The following is a 24,533-nucleotide window of genomic DNA, read 5'->3' on the forward strand; positions in this document are numbered from 1 at the left end:
CTCTCAGCAGATGTGTTCCTAAGGTGTTAACAATTTCTGAATTAGTCTTCTTTAAAAACACATTTTTATCTTTTAGAGATGCAAATAGATCCTTGGATATTTTTGATGAGAGATCACATCCGCTCACAGTAAGTGTCAGTTTTATTGAGGTTATATTTTTCTCTCATACAGCTGTGTTTATTTCACGCTGATTTGTTTGAAATCAATTACTAGAAGAAAATCACTTCCTCTAACTTGGAGTCAAAATCATCTTTCTTTAAATCTTCTTCCCCACCCCTTGTTGTATCTAATTATTTTACAAAAGGACTGTTGTAAAAGGGAATGTCAGTACTGAGTTGCAGCTTGTATAATTAGTAAGCTAAGCTAAGTAAATGTTCCCCAAAACCAGAAAATGTACCTTTGTAAGATAGTTTTCAGGAGCATCAAACAATATAAGTACTTGTAAGGAAACTTGATAGATACGTTACCACTCTATGAAGAAAATTAATCAACATGACAAAAACTTTCAAATTCACTTGAGATGCTCTGTAGCTCTATGTGGCTGGGGACGACTGTGTAACACAGTGCCACCTTGGAGCCTCGTGGGTACAGGGAACTGAACATGTATTTTCAGAACTGATTGCAGAGAAGTATGACAGGGTGATCAAGACTTCTGAGCCTAAAGATAGCTTACATTTAGATAGAATTCTATAGCGGGAAGGCGGAGAGGAACACACATAAATTTTTTGAGGCTGTGCCTGTATTTGTCATAATGAATGGTGGTGAGTATTGAACCACTATTGTTTTTTAAGATCCCACTGTTTATATTTAAAAGACTGATAGACATGACATCCAGTAAAAAATTGTTTTAAGGGGCATGTGAGCACAAGTAGGAGACTGCTATCACAAGAATCCTTTACTTTTCTTCAATGGATACTTATATTGCATTTTTTTCTCCTTTCAGCGAGAAACGATTCCAGAGGAATACTTTAAGCATGACCCAGAGCACAAATTTATTTACAGATTTGTTCGTACTCTTTTCAGTGCCGCACAGCTGACAGCTGAGTGTGCGATAGTAACTTTGGTAAGGTAGCTCTTCCTTCATAAAGCATCTCTCTCTGTCTTGTACACAGGGTGTGGTCCTGTTGTTCACGTCAAAGAACTTTATTAAGAGAAACCTATCAAAGGAAGTAAAATACGCACATCCGAGCTTAAGAATCATTGTGATTTAAAATGTTGCCACCGCTAGTCTCATCACAAACAGTTGCTGTTACAGGCAGCAGGTGTGCTGGTGGGGTAGGATGGGGGCAATAGCCGAGCCATCGGGGCCACAGGCTGAGTGTAGGTCTAAGCTAGTCCCAGGCTGAACTCCCCAGGCAGTTCTAATGTGTGTCTTGATTAAAAACCATAGCCCTAAATTTTCTGTTCCTCGGATGATGGGTGGTAATCCAAGCCCACTGTTTTCTTGTGCCTGCCTGTGCGGTTGCCCAGGATTATAATGCCAGTAGTAATTGAAAAGGCTTTGCTAGTTGCCTCCTGAGCTACAGCTGGGTAAGGACCTTTGTGTCACCCGCTCAGAATTCCTAGGGTAAGATTTTATCATTTGGAATAATAAGTCCTGTTGTAGCAAGAAGTGGTTAGGATTGTATTACTCCTCCCTCCAGCAAACCTAAAGGGAAGAGTCAAGGACATGGTCTGGAGGAAAAGAATACTTAGGTCAGTGCCTCTTCCTTTAGTATCCAGTTAGAATTTTGGAGAGGAAGCTTGTGCTCCCGAATAGAGACCCCACAGTGGGCACTGGATCAGACACAGACCTTTTCACGGAGTTAGCCAGCTGTTGGGAGTGCTCAGCACTTGCTGCAGAAAGGCAGGAGTGCTACTGCCAGGTGGAGAGCTGGGTAATACAGGAGGGGGCGCATCTGGGTGGGAAGGGGGGGAGTTCTTTGTAGACACGTTAAGCTTGGTGCACCTGCAGCAGCAGAGTGGCAGTGTCTAGTAATCGTTTCAGGGGATGGAATTAGAGCATTAAGAATTAAGAGTAGCGGTTCAAATGCAGAGGAAGCACATGACTCAAAAGTGGACGGAAGATAGAATTGTGACAAAGAGACAAAGAGTAGGTATTCAGTGGATATTTATGGAATGAGTAACTTTTTGGCAGCATTTAGCATTTTGACCACACTCTCTCTCGAACCTTACTTACCTTGGCTTTTCTTTGATTATTCTCTCCTGGTTTTCCCACCATTCTAACCACTCCTGGGGACTCGTCTCCTAAATGCTGATCGAACTTACAGATTTAGGTGTTGGGGAGAGAGGAAAGAACAGGTTCAATAAAGTTCTTGCCTGATGGAGTTTATATTCTAGTGAGGAAGACCTGTGTTTTTCAGTGAGTGTTTTTCACAAGAAGATAAAGCAGGGTGGAGTGATAAAGTGACTACAGGGGCTTACTACTTTACCTAGAATGATCAGGAACAGCCTCTTTAAAGAGGTAGCATTTGAACTGAGCCCTGACTGAACTGAGGAAGATAAGGAGCTCTGGTGCTACAGGCAGAGGGGCCAAGTGCAAGATTCTGAGACAAGTGCACAGCATGCTTCGTGCGTTCAAAGAACAGTGAGGGGTGGCCAGTGTAGTCAGAGTTGGAAATGAAGGAAGGAATGTGGGACATGGGGCACAGAAGGGCAGTGTCCTATCTTACAGGGCCTTGTAGCTTGCAGGCCATGGGAATAAGTTAAATTTTTATGTGATGGGGAACCTTTGGCAGACATTGAGCAGGGCAGTGAAGTGCTCTTAATTAAAGAGGCTATCCTGGCTGCTTTGTGGGGAATGGACTGGAGTTGGGAGGCTGGGCAGTCAGGAGGCTGTAACAGTGATACAGGCAAGAAGGGACGGGTAGAATAGAAATGTGGTCAGGTTATCAATGACAGGTAGAGATAAGAATTGCTAACAGATTCTAGCAGGCTAACTCAAATGGGCGGTTTTGCCCCAGCAACTCAGTAAGTGGCGGTGCCCTTTATGTTTGTTGGGAAAGCCTGAGGAGTGGGGAGTTGGGATGCAGAGCGCTGGTATGAATGCGTAAAGGCACCTTAGCATAGTAGTAGTTTCAGAACAGTGATAGTGTCAGGGGCAGGCTGAAGTGGGTTAAGGGGAGAGTGGGAGATGAGAGGAAGCATTCCAGGGGCGTGGAGGGTGCGGTGGGAGCAGCATACACACATCACGCTGGGGAAAATCTCTGGCTGACAGAGGACTCTTCAAAGAGAGGTAATTGTGGGAACCGTTCTGCAGAAGTGGATGAAATTGACTTCATGATAGAAGAGGTAGCTTCAGTGAGAAGAGAAATCACAATTCCACTGACACAGGAGGGCAAGGGGTGTGAATGAATAATGTCACATACCAAGTTCGCCAGTAAAGACGACAGGAAGTGGAGAGAGTGCTAGTGGTGTGTAAGTGCCTCTTAATTATTTCTATAAAGCAGAGAGTAGGATACCTAAGAGCACTGAGTTTTGGGGAATGGGTGCAACATTTCACTACGAACACATAATGTTCAATAATCATTTGTTCCCAAAAACACAGTTGAGGTTGATGGATCTTGGCAAATCTGAGCTGTCAATCTGATACCCTGCAGACACTAAAACATACTCTGTAAAATTGGACTTTTTTCTTTTTGTCAAATTGCGTATATACTCTTCTGCAAAGCACCCGTTGAGGTAGCAACAAAGCACAGCTTACCTCTGTAATCTTTACTCAGCTGTTGACTTTGCCTAGTTCTTTGTAGAATAGATATTTAATACATGTGAAAGAAATCATGAAATCCCACAAGCTGCCTGGCAGGTTTAGAGGAGAACCTGGGATGAAGAGACTGGCAGCTCTGTTACCGCCAGAATTGACTAAAGCTTCAGATTCTGTGAGGCAGAGATGGATTTCATAAAATGATAATGGAGCAGCAAGCATCAGGAGATACGAGAGGGACTGTCCTTTGCCTGCCTGCCTGTTCTTGCAAAGGCGGTAAGATGGGAATGCCTTGGGGCTCTACAGCCTGGCCTCACGTGAACCTGTTTGTGCTGCCTGCCCTGCTGCGCACACAGCAGCCACTGGGAGGCTCCATTGACCACCAGATTTCATCTTCCGTCCGTGCCAAACGAGGACCTAGTTACTGTGGAAAGGGTATAAATGTGCTCAGTATTACCAGAGATTTACATATTCAAGTATTCTGAAAATCACCACGTAACTGCCAGCCAGGTAGGAAACATTGCATGTGGTGGGCACTCAAATATTGAACTAGCTGAATTTACACTGGGCCGGTACATGCTGTTTTTTATAAGTGGAGAGGTAATAACGCAATGCATTTCTTCAGGATGACCTTTCCTAAGATGCACATTCCTTCCCGTGACCAGAAATTGGGCTGGAGATTCACATGGGCAGAGCAGGCAATGGAGGTATCTGAGCTGCACTGTGATTTGGCCTCTGGCTTTGTCTGGCCAAACAGTCGCTGTAGAACCTACGAGTGAGGCGAGTGAAAAATAGGCGAGACCTGTCATTGCTAAGAGTTCTTACCACAGCACTTAAACTGAACTAAATGCAAACACCAGCGCTCTACTTTTGCAGGTTTACTTAGAAAGGCTTTTAACTTATGCTGAGATCGACATTTGTCCCACTAACTGGAAAAGAATTGTTCTGGGAGCCGTTCTGCTCGCCTCCAAGGTCTGGGACGACCAGGCTGTGTGGAATGTGGACTACTGCCAGATCCTCAAGGACATCACAGTTGAGGACATGTGAGTTTGCAAGGTTTTGGTGAGCTTTCTAGCCATTTTCCAGTGCCTCATTGCCCCCGTAAAGTTTGTGTGTTAAGTATTTGTAAAGCTTACTTTGTGCAGAGATCTGAAATAGGCATAAAATTACATACTTCTTCCTATCCCTCTTTGGTGTACCAATTCATATTCCTCATCATTAAGTAGGTCTTGATGTGTCGTTATAATAACTGGCTTGATCATTTTTTCTGTGGTGATTTTTGGCAAACATTTTACAAATTCACCACCAGAACAACAGCACAGTAAATATCTTAATGGCTTTCCTAGAGCAGCTAGTGGTTTTGGTCCATTTCTAAGGGGCATACATCTGGCCCTTGAAATAAATGTTTGGCCACTGTTAAGGTCTTAGGAGTGCTAGGTTATTGAGGGTTTGTAGCTTAAACTTGAGTCATATATGGTATATTTACTTTTACCGTTTTTTTATATGAAGTTCTGTTGTTAAAGAAACCATGAGCAGCCCTGGCTGGGTAGCCTAGTTGGTTGTAGCATCATCCCGATAAACTAAGGTTGCGATCCCTGGTCAGGGTGCATTTAACAATCAACTAATGCATAAATAAGTGAAATGGGGAAAAAAAAAGTAAGAAGCCTTGATAGAAAATTAGCTACAGCCCTGACCAGTGTGGCTCACTTGGTTGGGCATCATCCCGCAAAGCAAAAGGTCTCTGGTGCAATGCCCAGTCAGGGCATGTGCCTGGGTTGTGGGTTTGGTCCCTGGTCAGGGCACGTGCAAAAGACAACCAATGGATGTTTCTCTCCCTCTCTTCCTCCCTCTCTCAAAATGAATTAAAATTTTTTAATTAAAAAAAGAGAAAATTAGCCACATATAAAGGTTTCAATCTGTGTTCTCTCCTGCCGGTTTAAGAGAATTGCACATGTTTCAAAATAAGTCTGATGAGTTAGGAAGCTCCTACCTCTCAAGCAGTTGGAGAAGCATCACTGGGCATCACCCAGTGCCCATCTCACTCGAGAGTTTCCTGGGGCACTCAGCAGCCACAGCAGTGCATTGTGGGGAGCGGCAGGTTAACCATGAGGGTGCTCCTCGGAGATGGCTTACCAGCGTGTGAGTGAAACTCTAAATTTAACAAGGGCACTTGATCTGGCCACGTTGACTACTGTGAAGGGCCCTAAGGGTGGTAGGCAGGATAAGCCAAAGAGGTATTTCCCCGCAGACTCTCAAACTTGACGGTGGAAATGTCTTCCCGGGTGGCATTTAGGAAATATGAAAGAGCACCTCTTGGTAATGAACAGCATTAAGAAGAGCAAGATGATGGGAGGTAGTGGCAAGAGTTCTGTTTTTGTTTTCTTTGCTCGTTATTCTAGATAAGACTTACTCAGAATTACCAAGTGCATATTTACAACTGGAGTGAGGACACTGTGACCAAGAGAAGGGACCAGTGATTGTCAGTAGCTGTCAAAGTGGCTCTTGGTGCAGATGCCCACTTTGACAACAGTGTGAACTGAGTAGTAATGGGGACGTTGCTGGTGGCCATCTTAGCAAACTGTGACAGCAGATGATGAATGTGAAACAAACAGAAGTGCTTCTGGAAGCTGCAGAAGCTAAAGTGACTTGATCGCCACTGTCATGAGTCTTCAGACTGGTCCCTGGAGGGAAGGAAATGTGTAGTCATGAACACCAGCCCTGCCACGATGGCAGCTGAAATTTTCTCAAAACCTGCAGCTCAGTTGGCTGGGGCTCTCGTTGTAGTTGTAACCTCAGAGAGCTACAGGAAGCCTAGTTGTAAACATGCTTTTTGCAGACGAACAGAGAAACACCAGGAGCTTTTGTTGATGCTCTTTGGAAACTGGAAGGCATTACAAGTGTTTAGTATCCATTGGTTTCATCCCCCTGCTGTTGACGATTTGTAATGTTCTCGTTTTGAGTCTCAATTGAAAAATTGGTGTCTATCAGCTTTTTCGTAAAACTTTCCAGCATCTATGTGTCTTTTTAGAATATATTTCCCTTCAAAAGAATAGGTTAAACTGAGCAGCTGCTATTCAGAAAATTTGCCGTGCCTGTAAATGGTATGCTATTCAGCCATCTAGCCATTGAAAAAACAACAAAAACCCCAGAAAATGCATATTCTGTAGGCATACTGCTTTTCTTCTGTGATTAAATCTCTATTAATAGACATGTTAATCCTATGAAGTACTGTATTTCTACACAATTAAAATGTATTAGTGGAGAAAATATAAAAGGGGTAGTGAAGTGCATTTATTCCTGTAGTAAATTAAGTCCTGATTAGCTGGTTATCACAACATTATCTGATTTACATTTCTATAGACTTATGGCCATATGAATAGGAAATGAATTTTGGAGGTCATTTGGGAAGTCGGTTCAGTTGGGTTTAAAGTTCAACACATGAGAAAATGTCTCATCTCTGCTCATATTCTGACTGCTGTCCATACAGGAGAGCAGCCTTTGCTGACCTAATGGGTACAATATTAAAACTTTAAAACTAAAAAAACAAGTATGTTAGAAAATAAGCCTCTCATGTTTGTTCCATTTTTACATTAATTAACTCTATCAAGGGATTCCTGTGGAAGTAGCATGATGTGCTCTAATTTTATATTTAAACACTTGGCAGGAGACGGCACTGTGGTCACATAGCAAAGGACTGCTCCCAACTTTCCGTTCCCACTGTATTGAACTCACCCCTGTGGCTGTGATGGTGGATGCTGAGCATCTCTGGGTTGCATTTCTAACCCGGGAGGAACGCTGTTGGAGTTTGAGTCCAGAGCTCTATCAGAGGTCGTAGCATAAAGTGGGTTCAGTCCGGACAAGATATCTGTCTTTAATCTTTCTGCCTTCCAGTTTAAAAGGTGCGTCTTGTCCTGTCACAGTGACAGTTTCTCACCCCAGCGAGATGACGGTGAACAGAAACTTGCGTTATGCCCTCTGACATGAGCCCCGTGCACTGGGGCATGGGGAAGGCTTCCCTTTTCCATCAGATGTGGCGTCTTTATTTATTTATTTGAGATGAATCCTTGCTGCCTGAAGAGTTTTCCCCCTCAGGGATAATAGCAGTGGCTCTCGATGCATCCATTTGTTGCCGTGGTGATGTGCCCACTCCTTTTGTTGGTGCGTCTCTACTTCAATAAGCCCCTTCCTGTTACCGGTCTGGTGAAAATGTCTGCAAGTTCTTCAGAGCTAATAAACAGCACACATCGCTCCTTTCATCTGATCACTATAGTGGGGCCTTGCGAGTGTGCGAGGAGCACGCATCGAACAGCTGCACTAATGGAACTCTGAAGAACGAGCCCGAGTCAGCAGCCCGGGCGCACAGAGGGCTGCAACCTCCTCCCCCAGTCCCGAACTCAGAGTGCTGGGATGCAGAAAGGACCACAGATAGCTGTACCTTGTTTGAGTATTAGTGTATTAATAGAGCTGAGTAGCCTTTATTTGTTTCAAAACAAAATTTCGAGCCATCTTAGTCGCTCAGAATGACACTTTTGAAGATAGCCCAGTTGACTAAAATTGTCCTGTGTTGGTTTTGTCTGCTCCCCCCCCCCGCGCCAGGAATGAAATGGAAAGGCACTTTCTGGAGCTACTTCAGTTTAATATTAATGTTCCCGCCAGTGTTTATGCCAAATACTACTTTGACCTTCGCTCCTTAGCAGACGACAACAACCTGCCTTTCTGTTTTGCGCCTCTTAGCAAAGAAAGAGCACAGAACCTAGAGGTAAGGCTGTGGAATTACTGAGTGGGGTTTCTGTCAGTCACCAAAGCCAGCATCTGCGGGTAAATCGTATTAAGTGATTAGGGACATAGAAAGCTTTTTAAAATTAACAGATTGAAGAAGAGCTTGTTATAACGCGTTCACATCGCATGTCCAGTGCCTTTCATGGTTTCTGCGAGGGTCCCATGTTGTTAACAACAACAGCAAATTACAGGTCTCTTCTGTGACCATAGTTCAGAGTATTTTAAATCAAATTTAATCTGTTAGTGGTTTTCCTTTTGACCCTTCCTTATAACCATACATGAATTTCTCACAACTCTATCACTAATCATAGCTACATATATAATCTACTTACCATTCTTAATTCAGTTTGCAAATTCATGTCTTTTCTATATATATTTTGGCTCAGTGCCATGAGTTTATTAGACAAAGCATTACTGGCTAACCTGAGAAACATATAGCATACTTACACTATATAATGTGTGTTTCAAATACTAGGGGTAGAACGTACATGGGTTTTTAATGGAAATGGTAAAGTACATGGGACAAAGTAACATTTATAGCTTATGACTTCTGGTGAGCATACAAAATTATTCACAACTGAAATGGACACTTTCTGTGGTTCCTTGGTGGTACTTTAGAATAAGACGTTTTTTGACCATAATTAATGTGCAAGTAAAATAGTTCCTTAGCATGCTTTAGTCATTAGACTTTTCCTACCATCCAATAAATTACAGCACACGCCTGCCTCATTAAAATTTGCTTAGAGTATATAATCGCTAATGAAGATTGGATGGAATTTGAATAGCTGAGTAAACACTGATTTTGCCCGCGTGTATGTTCATTATGTTTAAGGAACTGAGGCAATGGACGATACTGCGGTTAGGAGCCTATTACCATTTTTAGATAAGTCTAAGTTCCCCTCTGCCCTGGCAGTGTTATCATAGCCCCTAAAGGACCTACTGCCGTGAATTCGCAAGATGTGGCGCCCCTGAACCTGGCAGCGTAGACCTCAGCTACCCAAAGCGGCAGAAACTGTGCGCTACATAGATAGAGTGAATGTATGGCTTAAAGGTGATGCTTGTTTTTAAAGGTTGGAACCTTTGTTTTCTTTAATTGTACCTGTGCTCTGTTTGATTGCCTTTCCTAGGCCATTTCCAGATTGTGTGAAGACAAAGACCTGTGCAGAGCTGCTATGAGAAGGTCTCTCAGTGCTGATAATTTTATTGGTATTCAGCGTTCTAAAGCCATCCTGTCTTAAGGGAGAAATGGGGGGTTGTAACATCATGAGCCCCTCATCTACGAGGACTGGAAAAATATCACCTCACCTGCTCAAAAACCAGCAGAGTTAGTCCCTCATCTGGGAGGACTGGAGAAATACCACGTCTCCTGCTCAAGAACCAGCAAAGTCAGGGAGACAGACAGCAAACGGAAGAGCCTCGTGGACAGCGAGTACTGTGCTCGTAGGAAAGAATGGGACCTTGTCAGTGTCACACACTCTTTGTCCTTTACTAAACGAGTTACAAAAGCCACTCCAAAGCAATAGCTCCCAACCCACACACAGATATTTGCTTACAATGTAGGCCGGTAACTGTGAACTATGTGAGGTTTTTTTATTGAAGTTTAAATTTTAAGACTTGAAAGACACTAACTATGTATAACTTTTATGTCTTTCCTATTTTTCTGAACTGCCCCCTCCAAGAAAGAAACCAGAAACCCCTCCCCCACTATTGCTGCATATTCCTTTACAATCAATGCAGTATTACCATTAAAACATGGGACTCCTAACAACTCATAAAGCCACTTAGCAACAGACTGTAGCATTGTTAGGTATTGAAGGATTCTTCCTACTACGTCGTAGAAGCTGCTGGTCATTATTGGCCATCAGTTTAAACCAAAAAGCTGCTGAATAACACTTGCCATTCAAATTCTTTGCAAGCACTACTTATTAGCATATCAGCATGTTTGGAATAAGAGAAAATTTCAGTCATTGATTATCTACTCTACAGTGGGTCCATGCTACATATCTTAAGAACTATATTGGGGTTTAAAAAAAAATAAGGATGCTTCTCATTTTCTGATGTGTTTCTTTGTTAAATAAATGTATCAATAGATATTTTCATAATTCCAACCAATGCGGCGGTCCAGTGATAACAAGCAGGTGATGAAATAGGTGTTCCCCAAGTACAGCATCACGTGCCCGGGCCCTCCAGGGCGCTCCTGGGCAAGTAGTGCCACCCACTCACAAAAAGACACGTGAAAGTTTACATTTCTATTTCTTGTAAATTTAGTTTTGTAAACTGTTAAAACGACAAGTCTCAGCCAATCTTTGCCATCTTCAAGAGGGAGCTGAAACAAAAATTAAAAGCTTAAATGTTTAAGAGACATTTAAATTTTCAAATGTTTCTTAAGTCTGTAGCATTTATACTTCAAGTGCCAAAGCTTAAAATTGCACTGGGACTTTAGGGGGACACCTTGTATCTCCACAGAAATGCCCTCCTCTTTTAAAAATAAATCTTTGCAAGTCATCATATAGGTTATTTTATTGCTTTTTATTTATTTTTCCTCTTTTTTCTTTTTTGCTCAATCCCTCCCCTTCCGGTCCTTCAACACTGCCCCCACCACCACAGCTGTCAGCCTGTCAATCCATGAGTCTGTCTCTATTTTGCTTGTTAGTGCATTTTGTTCATTAGATTCCACATATGGTGTGAAATCACATGGTATTTGTCTTTCTCTTGACTGGCTTATTTCACTCAGCATAATGCTCTCCATACTGCTCAAAGTAAATTTTCTTTTTTACTGCCGCGTAGTATTCCATTGTGTAAACGTACCACAGCTTTTTTACCCACTCATCTACTGATGGACACTTGGGCTGCTTCCAAATCTTGGCTACTGTAAATAACTGCAGTGAACACAGGGATGATTAGATGGTAACATTTGTTTTTTCCCAAGGTTAAAACATGATAGGTCTATTTTGATACAAGGTTCTTAATGGTTTAAGTTCTAATCTTTTAGGATACATAATTATGGATCCCCAAGAATAGCATTACAAGGAAACTTCAGTATAATAAATGAGAAAACTTTTCACAGAAGAAATAGAAATGTAAATCCAAATAACAAATAAATCCCCAAAAATAAATAAAATAAAAACAGTTATTTGCAAGCTATGCTGTATACCTGCTTTGATCATCAAAGTTTTGTTTTTCTAGATTTGGGAAAGGAAGATTATGAGGAGCAGTGTTAATTGACATGTAATACACATTTAAAGGAAGTGGACCCTAACAATAGTGTTTTGAAAGCAGGTAATAGGAAATAGCTCTTCTACCTTACACGTTGACTGGGCTGTAGGGGTCCCATTTCAGTCTTGGTATTTAGGAGGAAACAAAAATTTTAGGAACCCTTACCCCAGGCTTTGGGCAGGGAGATGAGTAATCAGTCTTTCCGAAGATTGGTAAAATGTCATCTAAACTTGAAATATTTTTTGAAATGTTCTTAACTATGTGAAATCTTTCTTTTACCTACCTTCTCAAATGTATTCCTAGGAATTTTGCCTATAAACAAAGCATTTCTGGGCCAAGGAATACTTTCTCTCAATATACAGTGCTCCATGCTATATCGAGTACTGCGGGTCCCCTCATTTTTCAAAGACAGAAACGAAAATAATGGTATGCAAAATACTACAATCTACCACCTCAAATAAAAAACATTGTTTATGAAGTTGAGAGCTTGGAGATTTAAGTATTAATTGCGGTTTTATTTTGAAAAGAATGCTACAACTTATGTGGTTTTTCTTCCTCATGTTTATATTAAAGAAAAGCTAATAAACCCTATTTTAATTAAAATGTGCCTAGTTTGTTTGTAACTCTTCTCTCTATTCAGATAGCATTATATCTCTGCTTTACTTGTATGTATTCAGTCTGCTCTGATAGTGAGGTCTTAAAGCATTTCCATAATTTGGTTTGACCCTTGCCTCTAAGATGTCGTCATTTGTCTTACGCTCTTTTCAACCTACAGATCATTTATTACACTTAAAGCCATTGGCCACAGTACTCTGTGGCATGGTGCATTAGATGGCATCTTTGAATAGTTCATTATTGTGCCAAGAGGGGAAAGCACATTGGAAGATAAAAGTAGGTAAAACATACCAGAGAGAAAGGAATTACTATAGATCAGAGTGTGAGTTATCTGAGGATTTCCAGCAATTAAACAGGTCAGAATATGGAAGAACAGGAACTAGACTTGTGTTTGCTTTAAGGACGGGGACTTTAAGCAAGCCACATAATTTGACTTTAAAATGCTACTTTCAGACTTAACATTTCAGTTGGAAATATACAAAATTCTCTAAAGACCTCTTTACAACTAACGTCCTAGCCACTCAGCTTGAGCAGCATTCAGTAAATGCTGGCAGTGGCCATATTGTCCTGCACCTTATTTTACTGCCTTAGGTCAGATCTTAGCACTTGTTCTTGATAAATTACTGATCAGTGATCTCATTTAGTTTAGAAGGACGAAGTGTGTGTGTGTGTGTGTGTGTGTGTGTATATCAATCACATACCATTACGATAGTTTGTACCCCGTAGTAATATGCTAGCTGCTAAGCAGAAATGCTGACATGTGTGAGTGGTCAAAGGGTCAAGTTTGGAGAAGGCGCATTGGACACAGCGGTTTCAGGAACAAGTTGGTATCACTAGAATCACTAAAAATTGGTTTTTCCCCTTTGGCTTTAATTCTAGAAGGCAATATGGCCATTTTGATAAATGGGGATTTTAGTCAACTTGGGTTAACATAAACCACTGAAAGTGAATAGGTTCTCTGACAAGTTATGGGACATGGAAGCTAGTTACTAGTAGGGTGGTAACTGACAGTTTCCTCAGGGTTTTATACCAGGGAAGGGTTTATTCCTTCAAGTAACAAGACTATGAAAGAGTATGACTACCTCGACTCAATTTATTTTCATTCGTAGTTGTTCTTCCTATTGGAATACTGACCTCAATGAAATTTTAACTCTAGTATATTGTGAACTGAACTTTCAAGTCTTCAGTACAAGACAAAGGTCTGAAATATGTTTGAACAAATTGCCTATCAACAATTTCATATGGTTCCTCTTAAAACAACTTGGGGCCCACTGTTTCTGGTTAAAGAGAAATTTCTTCCATGCTGTATCAGATTCCAGGGCCCTTCCTTTCACATTTATTCTTACTATGTCCCATACGCCCACGCATTATTGAAATCCAGCAGCACTGAATCCTGGTTTTATAACAGCTCATGGTTCATTTCTTGGTTTAGTTTCCCTATGTCTATAAATACACTATTCCTTGATTTAAAAAAAAAAATGCTGAAGCCAGTATTTACCAGAAAAGAATTCACTCTGTATTCAGGTTATGCAGTGCTTTTGGAAATGTTTAGCTACGGCATGTAGGTTAGCTAAAATCTTTCAACACCCAAGCTTTCTCCCTAACCACATCTAAAATGACTAGACTGTTCCCTCACCCAGAAGCTGCATTCTTGAGTATAGGGCTACTTGGAAAAGCACTTGACAGCTGGCAGAGAAATTTCCCAGGTAAGTGTTAGTTTCAGTGCAGAATCTGCAGATCATACCCAGCATCTATCAACAAGTGAAGGATTAGATTACCTAAAGTCTTAACTTAGCCACTTAGCGACCTGGCCCGCCTGCCACTGTGCCAGCAAACAACACAAAAGACCTTGGAGCCCTTCAGCAAGGCCTGTTCCCCTAGAGCCCAGCGCAATCTGTCTGGTTCCTGAGGCAATTTCCACTCAACTATTCTAGATGGGTTTGCCAGATGAGAGACCATGTAATATGAAGTAAACACTAAGAAGACCAGTCTGTGGTTTAGGATCTCTAGGGTGCAGAATGCAGTAGGAAAATGAAATAGTTTAGAAATTAAGCAGAAGCCAGAGTCAAATGAAAAAAGGGTAACGATCTAAAAAATGAACAAGTTAGGTGATTATTGTAACTGCTACTAAGGGAGCTAAATAATTTGATTAGGGAAATTCAGTGATAGCATCAGAAGTTATCAATGCAATAGTATTTACTCCAAGACCTCAAATGATTCTGCCAGCATTTTCTTGAAACTTTATTACTTCATCTTTCTCTCCTCAATTCCACTGACCCTTACGTTTAGCCTTCCAAACAGTGGCCCCTGTACCTCCTCACTGGACTGCCTCTTCCAAAGGCAGAGCATCAAATCTTTAATCCCCTATTTGAGTCGACCTGTGTTCCCCAAAGCAGCTGTTCCCAATTTACCGCACTTGCTGCCTCCCTGATTCCCCTGCCCTGCCCACAACCCTAGATGTATCTCCCCAGTGTAGGCAGCATCCCCACATTCCAAACTCCAAAACTCATTTCATCTGGCATTAGGAATACGTGTCTCGCTTCTTAAGGGAACCCCTTTCATCTGACGGGGATTCCATTACAATTCTGAAATCAACCACCTATTTCCACCTTCTCCACCAACATACCCTGTTCTGCTTTTAAACTGCATTCGTCTCCCCAGTGTGGGGCTGGGGGCCATTTGACTTTGCTCAGTCATTCACATGTCTTAGTGATTCGCAAGATGGCCCCAGAGCACCTCGCATCAGGTGGAAGTGCCTATGAAAAGCAAAGTTTCTCTAAGTGTATGTGGAATCCTGGATTGGATCCTGAAACAGGAAAAGATCGGTAGTGGAAAATCTGGTGAAGTCCAAATGAAGTCTGGAGTTAATAGTAATGAACCAATGTTGACTTGTTAGTTTTGACAAATGTATTATACGTTAACGTCAGAGAAAAATGGGTAAGGAAGGGGCGTACAGGAACTCTGAATTATCTTTAAACATTTTTGTACACCTAAAAAACCCTAAAATTAAAAAACAGCAAGCAGCAGTTTCTTGGGCCCCAGACCTACCAAACCTTAATTCCTAGAGCTGAAGTCTAGGAATCTACATCTTTAATAGCCCCTAATGATGCTTATGCAAACTCAAATTTGAAAACCTAGTGTTTTAATTTTTTCCATTTTATGCCTGAACAGCTGCATAAGCCTTGCTTTACCTTAATGTTGCCTTAACCTGATTCAATCCTTTAGATCCTCTGAACCCTAAGATCTGAGTATTATTATTATCATCCCTCTTTCACAGATGAAAAAACTGAAGTACTGAGAGGTTAAACACTAAGTCCAGGATCACACAGCCCTTATATGGTGGAGCAGAATTTTAGTTAATAGTTTATGTGCACCACGGGATGAGAAAGGTTGGAAAGCGCTGGTGTGCAGTGCAGACGGGGGGTTGATAGAACAGAACACGATCTCGGGCCACGTCTCTGTTCTTACACGTGTTTTCCTTCATTTCTCCAAGTGCATCGTGAAACAATGACAGGGTCAGCAGGAGACACCTGTGAAGTATATTCAAGTAGAACAAGTTTTCATTAGTTCTGTTGCTGGTGATTGGAGTTTACGTGATTGTCTTATTAATAAAAGTATTTCCATTTACATTTTAAGTGCACCTGAGAAATCTGATTATGACGTTGGAATCCACGTATCTCCTCAGATACTCTTAGACAGCAGTGTGTCTCCATAAAAGCACAAAGAGAAAAAGACTTGTACAGCATCTTCTTTTCTTTTCTTTGTTTTTTAAAGATTTTATTTATTTACTTTTAGAGAGAGGGGAAGGGATGGAGAAAGAGAGGGAGAGAAACATCAATTGGTTGCCTCTCACATGCGCCCCAACTGGGGACCAGGCCTGCAACCCAAGCATGTGCCCCAACCAGGGATTGAACCGGCGACCCTCTGCTTTTGCAGGACGACACCCAACCAATTGAGCCACACCAGTCAGGGCACATCTTATTTTCTTTGCCATTGCTTTAATGTACTTTAAATTTTATCTACATTAGTTGGGAACAAAGAAACAAAAATAGACATTTCTTTGTTTTTTCATAAATAACTACTCTCCATATTTGATAAAAATCTCAAAGCATTATTTTACCTTCCACAAATATAATACATACAAAATTTTTCTGAAATAATAAGGTCAGCAAATTATCATGAGACTAACATAACCACACACACAGCTGTTCTACTGACTTCCAGGAACAAAACAAAAACTTCTCAAGATGCTCTGGGTTTCCATTGGTTAGCGTTATGGATTCAGAATTATAATCATCTGCCAGTAATAATTTATAGATTCAAGTTGATTGTCTACAAATAAAATATTGCTGGCTCCGATTCATGAGTTCTGGGGATATCTTTGTGAAGACACTGTATGAGATAGGCACTATACATACATGGAAATCATAAAAAATATTAAATGCCCTGGACTCGAACTACTGACTCGGTATGTGCCTCATTTGGCTCAGTAATAAATTCACCTGCACCAAACCCGTATCGAAAGTCACTAAATCTCTCATATATATAATATATATTATGTATATACAAACCCACATCACATACATACTATACAGACAGTTTGTAACAATATGAAGCAATATTGTCATCAAATGATGTGCCACAGACATTATCCTAGCTGAAATCAATCCTGTAATTGTTATCAACCTGCTAAGCTCTGCGAGGTCTGAATCAGGTTACTCAGTGACTGACAACCTGCCCACCCCTCACCCTGCTTTAATGTCTTGGTAGCTTTTTCCTTCAGAACCACCCTCCCCAACTCAGGCGCATTTTTTCCCCCCAAGATCACTTGACTGGTCTTTGGAGGCAAGAAAGGGCATGCAGAGGGAGCAGGCAAATCTCAGCCACTGTACCTTCCACCTGCCTAGATTTGTGATGTGCTCTGTCCTGTTTGCCACATTCGGTGTTAGAAAGCAGTTATTCAAAGCTTTGTCCCTTCTACCCCCCTTGGTCTTTCTGTAGAGCACAAAAGTGAAAGAAGCCTCTTTAGCAGGGGTAGCAGTTCATTAAAATATACAACTACATTTCCTAGCTCTGGGGGTCCCATTCTGTACTTGACAGTGCAGGTCACGGATGCTGCTATTAAGGTTCGGTGTGGGATCCATGAGGTTTTCTCCTGGCAGCCGGTGTCAGGATTAGTGCAGCCCTGGCCCAGGAGGAAACAGCCTAATGAAGACCAACTTAGAAACAGTGCTGTCGGCACATTATTTAAGCTCGTACACGCGCACAATTACACACAACACACACAGGCCCATCGTTGGAAGTGGTCAGGTGAAAATATGACAAAGGTTTCCAAGGGTAAACCAATAAGGCACCAAGAAAAATCATTTTCAGCCAATTTAGACAACTTCAAAATGTGAGGAGGGAAATAATTAATATAAATTAAAAGCACTTCTTAAGGTCATGTCAGCTGATTCACGGAGAGGTCTCTTTCGTTCCTTTAGACAACCTTCTAAAATCTTCACCCCTAATCTGTAAAGTAAGGCATTACTTAAAATTGAACTGTGGAAGGAACAGCTCCAACGCTGCGCACGGAGCCCAAACGGAGCCCCGAATCCTGTCCAACTTCATCAAGCTGGCTGCGAAGAAACTGCTACACCACCCCGCAGCCGTCCACTTCGTAACTGTTTTCATGAGTATGGATTGTCAGTCTAATAAAAAAATGCAAATCCGGGGGAGGGGAATAGTGTGTGGATGGACATGGGGGGTGACCAGCAATAGCTGTGGCTTCTCTCCCCCGGGTAGGGGGTGGGGTGGTGGCTATTAGTGAGACCTCAGGGAAGCAGGTGGGCTTTATCCTGGAGGGAAGGCAGGGTGAAAACGAAGACTGGAAACAAAGAGGGCAGCTCTCAAAGTAAACCCCCCAAAAGCATTACCTGTAGTGCCTCTCCTTGGCCTCGTATCCTTTGTGTGAACTGTCTTATTTTTTTAAGTAAATTGGTTGTTCTTTTTAGGTTTGGCATGCGACCAAAATGAAAACAAAAAGTTTTTTAAATGAAAAATTACTTTCATCCACTCATCCCACAACTTTTAGATACACTATGCACCATTTCCAGATTTCTGCACAAAGAAAAAGACAGCGGGGGGCAATGCAAAGTGGGCACAACAGCTGAAGGCAGCAGGAACCAACATGTACTTTCCGGGAAGATACACTAAACGAGGGAAGAGGTCAAGGTGAGCAGAAAAGGTCCCCATCTGAAAAATAGGAGAGTGGCCCTCAGACAGGGGAACTATTTCAAGGCTCATAGACGCTTCTGAGTAAATAGAGAAATAAGATGAGCAAGAAGCTTTCTATGCTGTGTGTACTAGGTTTTGTCAAATCCACTGAGATTTCAATTGATTCAGAGGATGAGTGTGTAAAGGCAGTACATTTTAATCACTGAACAGCTTTTGAGACTCCTTAAAACTACAATGCCAGGCTCCCCCCAGCTCACGCTGTAAAGTATTTAAATTCACTATGGGAACTATGTATTCATTTGTTTACTTAATATACATGAAGTAAAAATTAAACTGGGCTTAAATTTTACTTTTCCAGCTTTGGTATAAAAGAAGCACAAATTCCCTAGATTTGTTTCTTCAGGGAGGCATTCTCAAATTTTAATTGCTTTTGCCATTTTAGCTTCCTAAATTTAGTCTCCACTCAACCCTGGTCATTGGTCTCTTGCTGGCCAATGCACTGCCACCCCCTTCCTCGGTCCTGGCCCCGCACTCTTCATGAATGAATGGTTAAACAGATTAGGAAAGCAAACAGGATTTTCCAACAGTAAAGAAACATGTCTGTATGTATGTGCATGCATCAATACATAGGCTTTCTCAGAAGAAAAGGGGAGAAAAACATACTGAGGTGGGGGTGGGGGAAACATTTTAAAAACAAATGCAAGTGTATTATGGGTCTCATTTGTTTTCAGAGATGCAGAGAGCGATGTCTTGCCGCTTTTGGAATAAATATCTGGCTATACACTAGTCCAAAGTCCAGGGACACTTATTTCCTCTCATTGCTGCCAATGTTTGTTCACAGGTAGTCAGCTTCCCTCCCCCAGTTCAAGCACCTCATTCAAGGGTGGGTGTGGTTTCTAATCACAGCTCTCCAGGAGAGGAGGAATAAGAAAAGCAAAAAGACTGTTTAACATGATAAAGGAGGTGGGCCGGTGGTGGAGCAGGTAAAGGTTGGAAATTTACTTAATTAATGGAGGTATACCCATTTCAGTCCTTAAATCTACAAAGCAGTCCCCTTTAGCGATTTTCACTAAGTAGCTTCAGAAGAAGGGAGTGGGTTTACTTTTACCAAAAATTACAACACCAGTGATTTTGTAAAAAATGTGGGACCACTGAAGCATATTAAGAACCCCCCACTCCTCTGGCACAGAGTTGACCTCTTATCAATCTAGAATACAAGGTCGACAATTTCCATCCTTGAGGTCTTCACTACTCCAAATATTTATACGGGGCACTATCCTGCTACCTCTAACTTATTCAAAACGCTGGCACTGTTAAGAATGAGAATGATTACAAGTTCTACAGAAAAGAACCCGAAGCTCACTAAACAAAGCTAGCCTGGACCCCAAATCGCCAAACACTCCCTAACCTTGTCACTGTGGGGAGGCCCTAACCACAGTATGCTGTCCTTGGTGTGACCTGGAGTTTCATAAGCAGGGACAAGCAGCTCACCTTAGAAGATCTGGGACACTTTAAGCAGTGGACAGAGAGACAAGCTGAAAAAGAACACGGGTCAGTTCTCAGTCGCAATAACCCAAACTTTCACTGTTCACATTTTTTTTTTGAAAGACACAACTATAAGAAATATATTTTTCCAATTCAGACCACTCAGTTCAAAGAAACCTGAACCAAGTGGAACTTCATTATAATGCCAAATTTAGGATTGTAAAGCCCCCAAAGCAAAGGTAAATTTTGTTGCCAAAAATGCAACAAAGTTAAAAATTAAGAAAAATACATATAAATTAGAAACAGGGTTCCCTTAAAGAACGCAGTAAGAAACGCAAATAGAATACACGTGAGCTGAGCCCCTTTGAGAAGTCCTGGGACAGCTACTCCCTTGAAAGGGCCCTTTCCCCTCTCTCCAACTTGCCCCAGGAGGGGGCATCAGCACCAGGAAAGTAAACGGAAGTGACCTTGGCAAAGCTACCAAACAAAACAACCCCCCTCCCTCACTCCAGGGCTGAGGCCTCCTATACATGCGACAGGGACACCTGCTTGTGGTAGGCGGCTGCTGCGGGGCCCGGTGGCCCGGTCCTGCCTGTGAGCGCTGCGCTTGCCTCGGCATAGTCCCTGGCAGCCGTGGTGCCGCCACTCTTGTGGCCCCGTCGCCGGCGGCAGCAGCAGCGACTGGTGAATCGCCGCCACGACTCCACAGTCTTGCTGGACCAAATCCAGACGCCAGACGTGATGCCCACCACGAGGCACATGAAGTACTTGAGCATGAGCACCCAGTACTCTGGCTTGGCCCGTGGCTGGCCAGAGTCCTGGCCTGGGCACGCGCAGGTGAGCGCAGCCTCCCAACTCTCACGGTAGTGCTGTTCATACAGGTAGCAGGCCACCACAATGCTGGCGGGCACTGTGTAAAGCAGCGTGAAGATGCCAATTCGGATCATGAGCTTCTCCAGCTTGTCTGTCTTGGTGCCGCCCTGCTTGATGACACTACGGATGCGGAAGAGTGACACGAAGCCTGCCAGGAGGAAGAGTGTGCCCACCAGCAAGTAGAGCACCAGAGGGCCCAGCACGAAGCCGCGCAGCGAGTTCAGGTTCTGGTTGCCCACGTAGCAAATGCCAGCCACTGGATCCCCATCCACGGAACTCAACGCCAGCGCAGTGATGGACTTGACGCTGGGGATGAGCCATGCGGCCAGGTGGAAGTACTGCGCATAGCCAGCAATGGCCTCATTGCCCCACTTCATGCCAGCCGCCAAGAACCAGGTGAGCGACAGGATGACCCACCAGATGGAGCTGGCCATGCCGAAGAAGTAGACCAGCAGGAAGACCACAGTGCACAGTGCAGGGCCTGTTGTCTCGTAGTGAATGTGGCTGTGCTCACGGCTACAGGCGACACTGGCATGGCCCACGACCAGGCGCACCAGGAAGCCCAAAGACACGCACAAGTAGCAAGCTGACAGGAAGATGATGGGGCGTTCGGGGTAGCGGAAGCGTTCCATGTCTATCAGGAAGGTGGCCACCGTGGTGGAGGTAGAGATGAAGCACAGCACAGACCACAGGCCGATCCAGAAGGTGGCGAACGTGCGCTCATCGGGGCTGAAGGAGGGTTGGTAGCAGGGAACTGCGCAATTGGGTACCTGGCCCGTCCTCACCTTGTTATAGAGCGGGTGCGACTCCTTCAAGATTGGCACGAAGGGCTCGCGGCACTTGCACACAGACTGGCCCCCGGTGGTGCACTCGCCTCCAGAGGATGGGCCTCCTGGCGAGCCTGGGTGGGTGGGCTTGGCCGGGAAGAGCCTAGGGGGCACCGTTGTGGCCTCGCTGCGGTTGTAATCCATGCACAGGACCTCGGCGTCGCGCCCCAGCACCGGTAAGCGGTCACAGCTCATGCGCTCCGGCCAGGCGAAGCCGTACTGGCGCATGAGCGGCGAACAGCCGGCTTTGGCGCGCTCGCACACAGAGCGGCAGGGTGGCAGGGGCTTGTGATAGTCCGGCAGGCAGATGGGTGTGTACATGGAGCACAGGAAGAAGAGCAGGTCCGGAGAGCAGTGGATCTCTACCAGCGGCCAGAACTGGTGCACCTCCAGGCCCGCCTCGTCCTGTGTGTCGTGGTTGAACTGGTTGGGCATGTGCGTCAGGTTGTAGCCTATGCCGCGGCACATGGGTACCGTGATTTCCTGGCACACAGGGGCCTTGGAGGCGGCCACCGCCCGGCCTGCAAGCTGGGCCAGGAGCAGCAGCAGCAGTGAGGGCGGCGCACACGGGTCAGGCCGAGCCATAGCCCCCTCCCTCCCCTTGCCTCGCACAGCCCTCTCGGGGCCAAAGCAGGCAGGGGAAACTGGGGCCGGAGCTTCCCTCTCCACCGACTTGTTTGTGGCGCCGGGGCTGGCAACCTGTTGGTTCTTTTTCTCTTCAAGAAATCCGCCCCAAGATAAACTGTTTTGGGACTGCGCTGCCTCCCTCCGCGCTTAGTTCTTCGCCGGATAGGATTGGGGAGGGGCAGTTAGGGCTCCGATTCCAAGGAAAGTACTCTTTAAAAAAAGAAGAAAAATTGCAACCACTCCCAATTAGAGGGGAGTCAACGGCTAAGTCCCTACAAGCGGTCGCCAAATCTCTAGATTCAACTCTCCCTTCTCTCCCCTCCACCTCCTGAAATCGAACTGTTGACTCCCCGCCCCACCCCGCCTCCCTTTCCACTGGGCCCTCCAGGCTGGACCCCAGGGTCGGAGCGATCAGTCTCCTCTAGTAAAGGGCAGAAGGCCAGGGAGAACGGGGAAAATGGGAAGGCACCGGCTCTCACCTTCGCGGATCCGGAGAGAAACAGATATTCCGCAGCCAGCCTGGGTCCTCCGTCCCTGGGACACTCCGCTCAAAAACCCGACTCAGAGCCAAGCTGGCACCTGGAAAGTTTGGTGATAGGCTGGGTATCCGAGGAGGCGGCACATGGCAGCAGCAGGTGGGGGCGTCTCAGAGAGGGGGTCGTCCCCTGAACGCGATCGCCGCAGGCCGGTCACTCGCCCTCTCCTCCTCCGGGGCCCCCCGCATGATCCGGGTGGGGCAGGGCAGGGGCAGGCCGTGCGTTCCACCAGGGTCCCGAAGCCGCAGGAAGGGCAAACGCCCCTGCAGCACCTAGGCGAGAGGAAGGCGGTGTGTGGCGGCCGGGGCACTCCGCCGCCTCACAGCACCGCGAGCAGCCTGCGCTGGCCCTGCTGGGACTGCTCGGTGCGCGCCCGCCGCTGCGTCCCGCCCGCCGCTCGCCTCCTCCCCTGCAGGGGGCTCCTCGCTCCAGCCGACTCCTGGGGGCGGTGGCGGCGCTCCTGGGACGCGCCTGGCTCGGCTCCTCCCCCGCGCACTCGCACCCTTTCTCCCACCTCTAGCTGGCACTGAACGGCTAGCCGCTGCGGAGGAGGCGGCGACGGCGGCGGAGGAGTCACGGCCGCAGGCTGACTAGCCTCTCCCGCTCCGCCGGGTCACCTGCTTCTAATGCCCGCCGAGAGGCCCCGCCCCAGCCCCGCCCCCTCGAGCTGGGGCTCGGTTGGTGGGCTGCTCCGCCACGCTCTCCGCGCGTCCCCGCCCACTGCCCCGCGAGCTTGGCCTCTCCTCTGGGCGCCCTCCGGCCCCGCCCTGAGCGGGCCGCCTAGTCACGCAGCCCAATCGCGGGCCGGGACGCGACGGGGGCGGGGCGAATGCTAATCACGCCTTCTTGAGACCCGGGGCGGGAAACCCTTGCTACAAGTCCCAAGGAGTTCTCTGCTGGCGCCCACGGGTGCAAGGGCTCACTTTCCTGTAATGTTCTAGCTGCTGAACCTTTGCTCCCAGGGCCCCCTACCAGGTCTCCTCTCTGCAGCTAAGCATTCTTACAGAACCCAGCGCTTGTTTAAAAGAACTGCTCAAAGAATCATTCTGTACCGTGGCACCTGTCCCCACTCCCGGACAGTCCTCAAACCAGGTGAGCTCATGTCGAGAGAAGAGCAAATGGCTACTGAGCCGCACTGTGTGCTGGAACAGTGCGTTAATCGTGTACATCTTAATACAAATCTCTGATCCTTGCAACAATTCTATGAGGCCAGTACACCTTACAGGTGAAGAAACAGAGATTTAGAAACTTAACCAAGGTATTCGAGCTAAGAATAGTTTCCCCCGAGAAAACCGCAAGCTAGGCCATCTTGTTCCCCGCGGTATTCCAAAGACTTGGCACATAGTAGGCGCTCAGATGACAAACCCAGTATTGGAACCCAGGTAGTCGGGCCGTGACATGCACAATTTAAACCATTCCCACTATGTACAATAGGTATCTCCAAGGCTTTACTTCTGCGTTTTGTAACAAAATCTTAGGCTTGTGACAAGAAAGTGATTTTTTCTGTCTTTGCAAGACTCGAGAGATGTTAATCCTTTAAAATCCCAGGCTGTTCCCCGCAGAGAGAACCAATGCTGGCTCCGGGCTCTGTAATGGGCAGGGCGCTGGGCCCCCTGGGGACTGCGGGCTACTTAGCTGCGCACCCGCTAGCTGCCG

The 24,533-nt window shown here is 45.0% G+C and overlaps 2 protein-coding genes across 4 annotated transcripts in view; one reads left to right on the plus strand and one right to left on the minus strand.

Moving 5' to 3' along the window:
• The window catches only part of CCNYL1 (cyclin Y like 1), a 32,595-nt gene extending 21,880 nt beyond the window's left edge, over positions 1 to 10,715 (plus strand). For 2 of the 3 annotated variants that reach the window (XM_024564122.4, XM_045198422.2), the window contains 5 exons: positions 77 to 128; positions 944 to 1,063; positions 4,580 to 4,746; positions 8,300 to 8,462; positions 9,610 to 10,715. In XM_024564122.4, the coding sequence (XP_024419890.1) occupies positions 77 to 128; positions 944 to 1,063; positions 4,580 to 4,746; positions 8,300 to 8,462; positions 9,610 to 9,720 (613 nt within the window). In that variant the 3' untranslated portion in view covers positions 9,721 to 10,715. The remainder of the gene's footprint in view (positions 1 to 76; positions 129 to 943; positions 1,064 to 4,579; positions 4,747 to 8,299; positions 8,463 to 9,609) is intronic. The other variant, XM_024564123.3, reaches the window with a different exon arrangement.
• A 7,994-nt stretch (positions 10,716 to 18,709) lies between these two features.
• Positions 18,710 to 23,585, minus strand: FZD5 (frizzled class receptor 5). Its single transcript, XM_024564053.4, has 2 exons — positions 22,821 to 23,585; positions 18,710 to 22,551 (listed from the first exon to the last, which is right to left on the minus strand). Exon 2 carries the CDS (start codon positions 22,297 to 22,299, stop codon positions 20,539 to 20,541), a length of 1,761 nt encoding a protein of 586 aa, XP_024419821.1. The 5' UTR covers positions 22,300 to 22,551; positions 22,821 to 23,585; the 3' UTR covers positions 18,710 to 20,538.
• Between the last annotated feature and the right edge of the window lie 948 nt (positions 23,586 to 24,533).

The sequence above is a fragment of the Desmodus rotundus genome, chromosome 2 (genome assembly GCF_022682495.2).
Source record: "Desmodus rotundus isolate HL8 chromosome 2, HLdesRot8A.1, whole genome shotgun sequence".
Taxonomy (NCBI): Eukaryota; Metazoa; Chordata; class Mammalia; order Chiroptera; family Phyllostomidae; genus Desmodus; species Desmodus rotundus.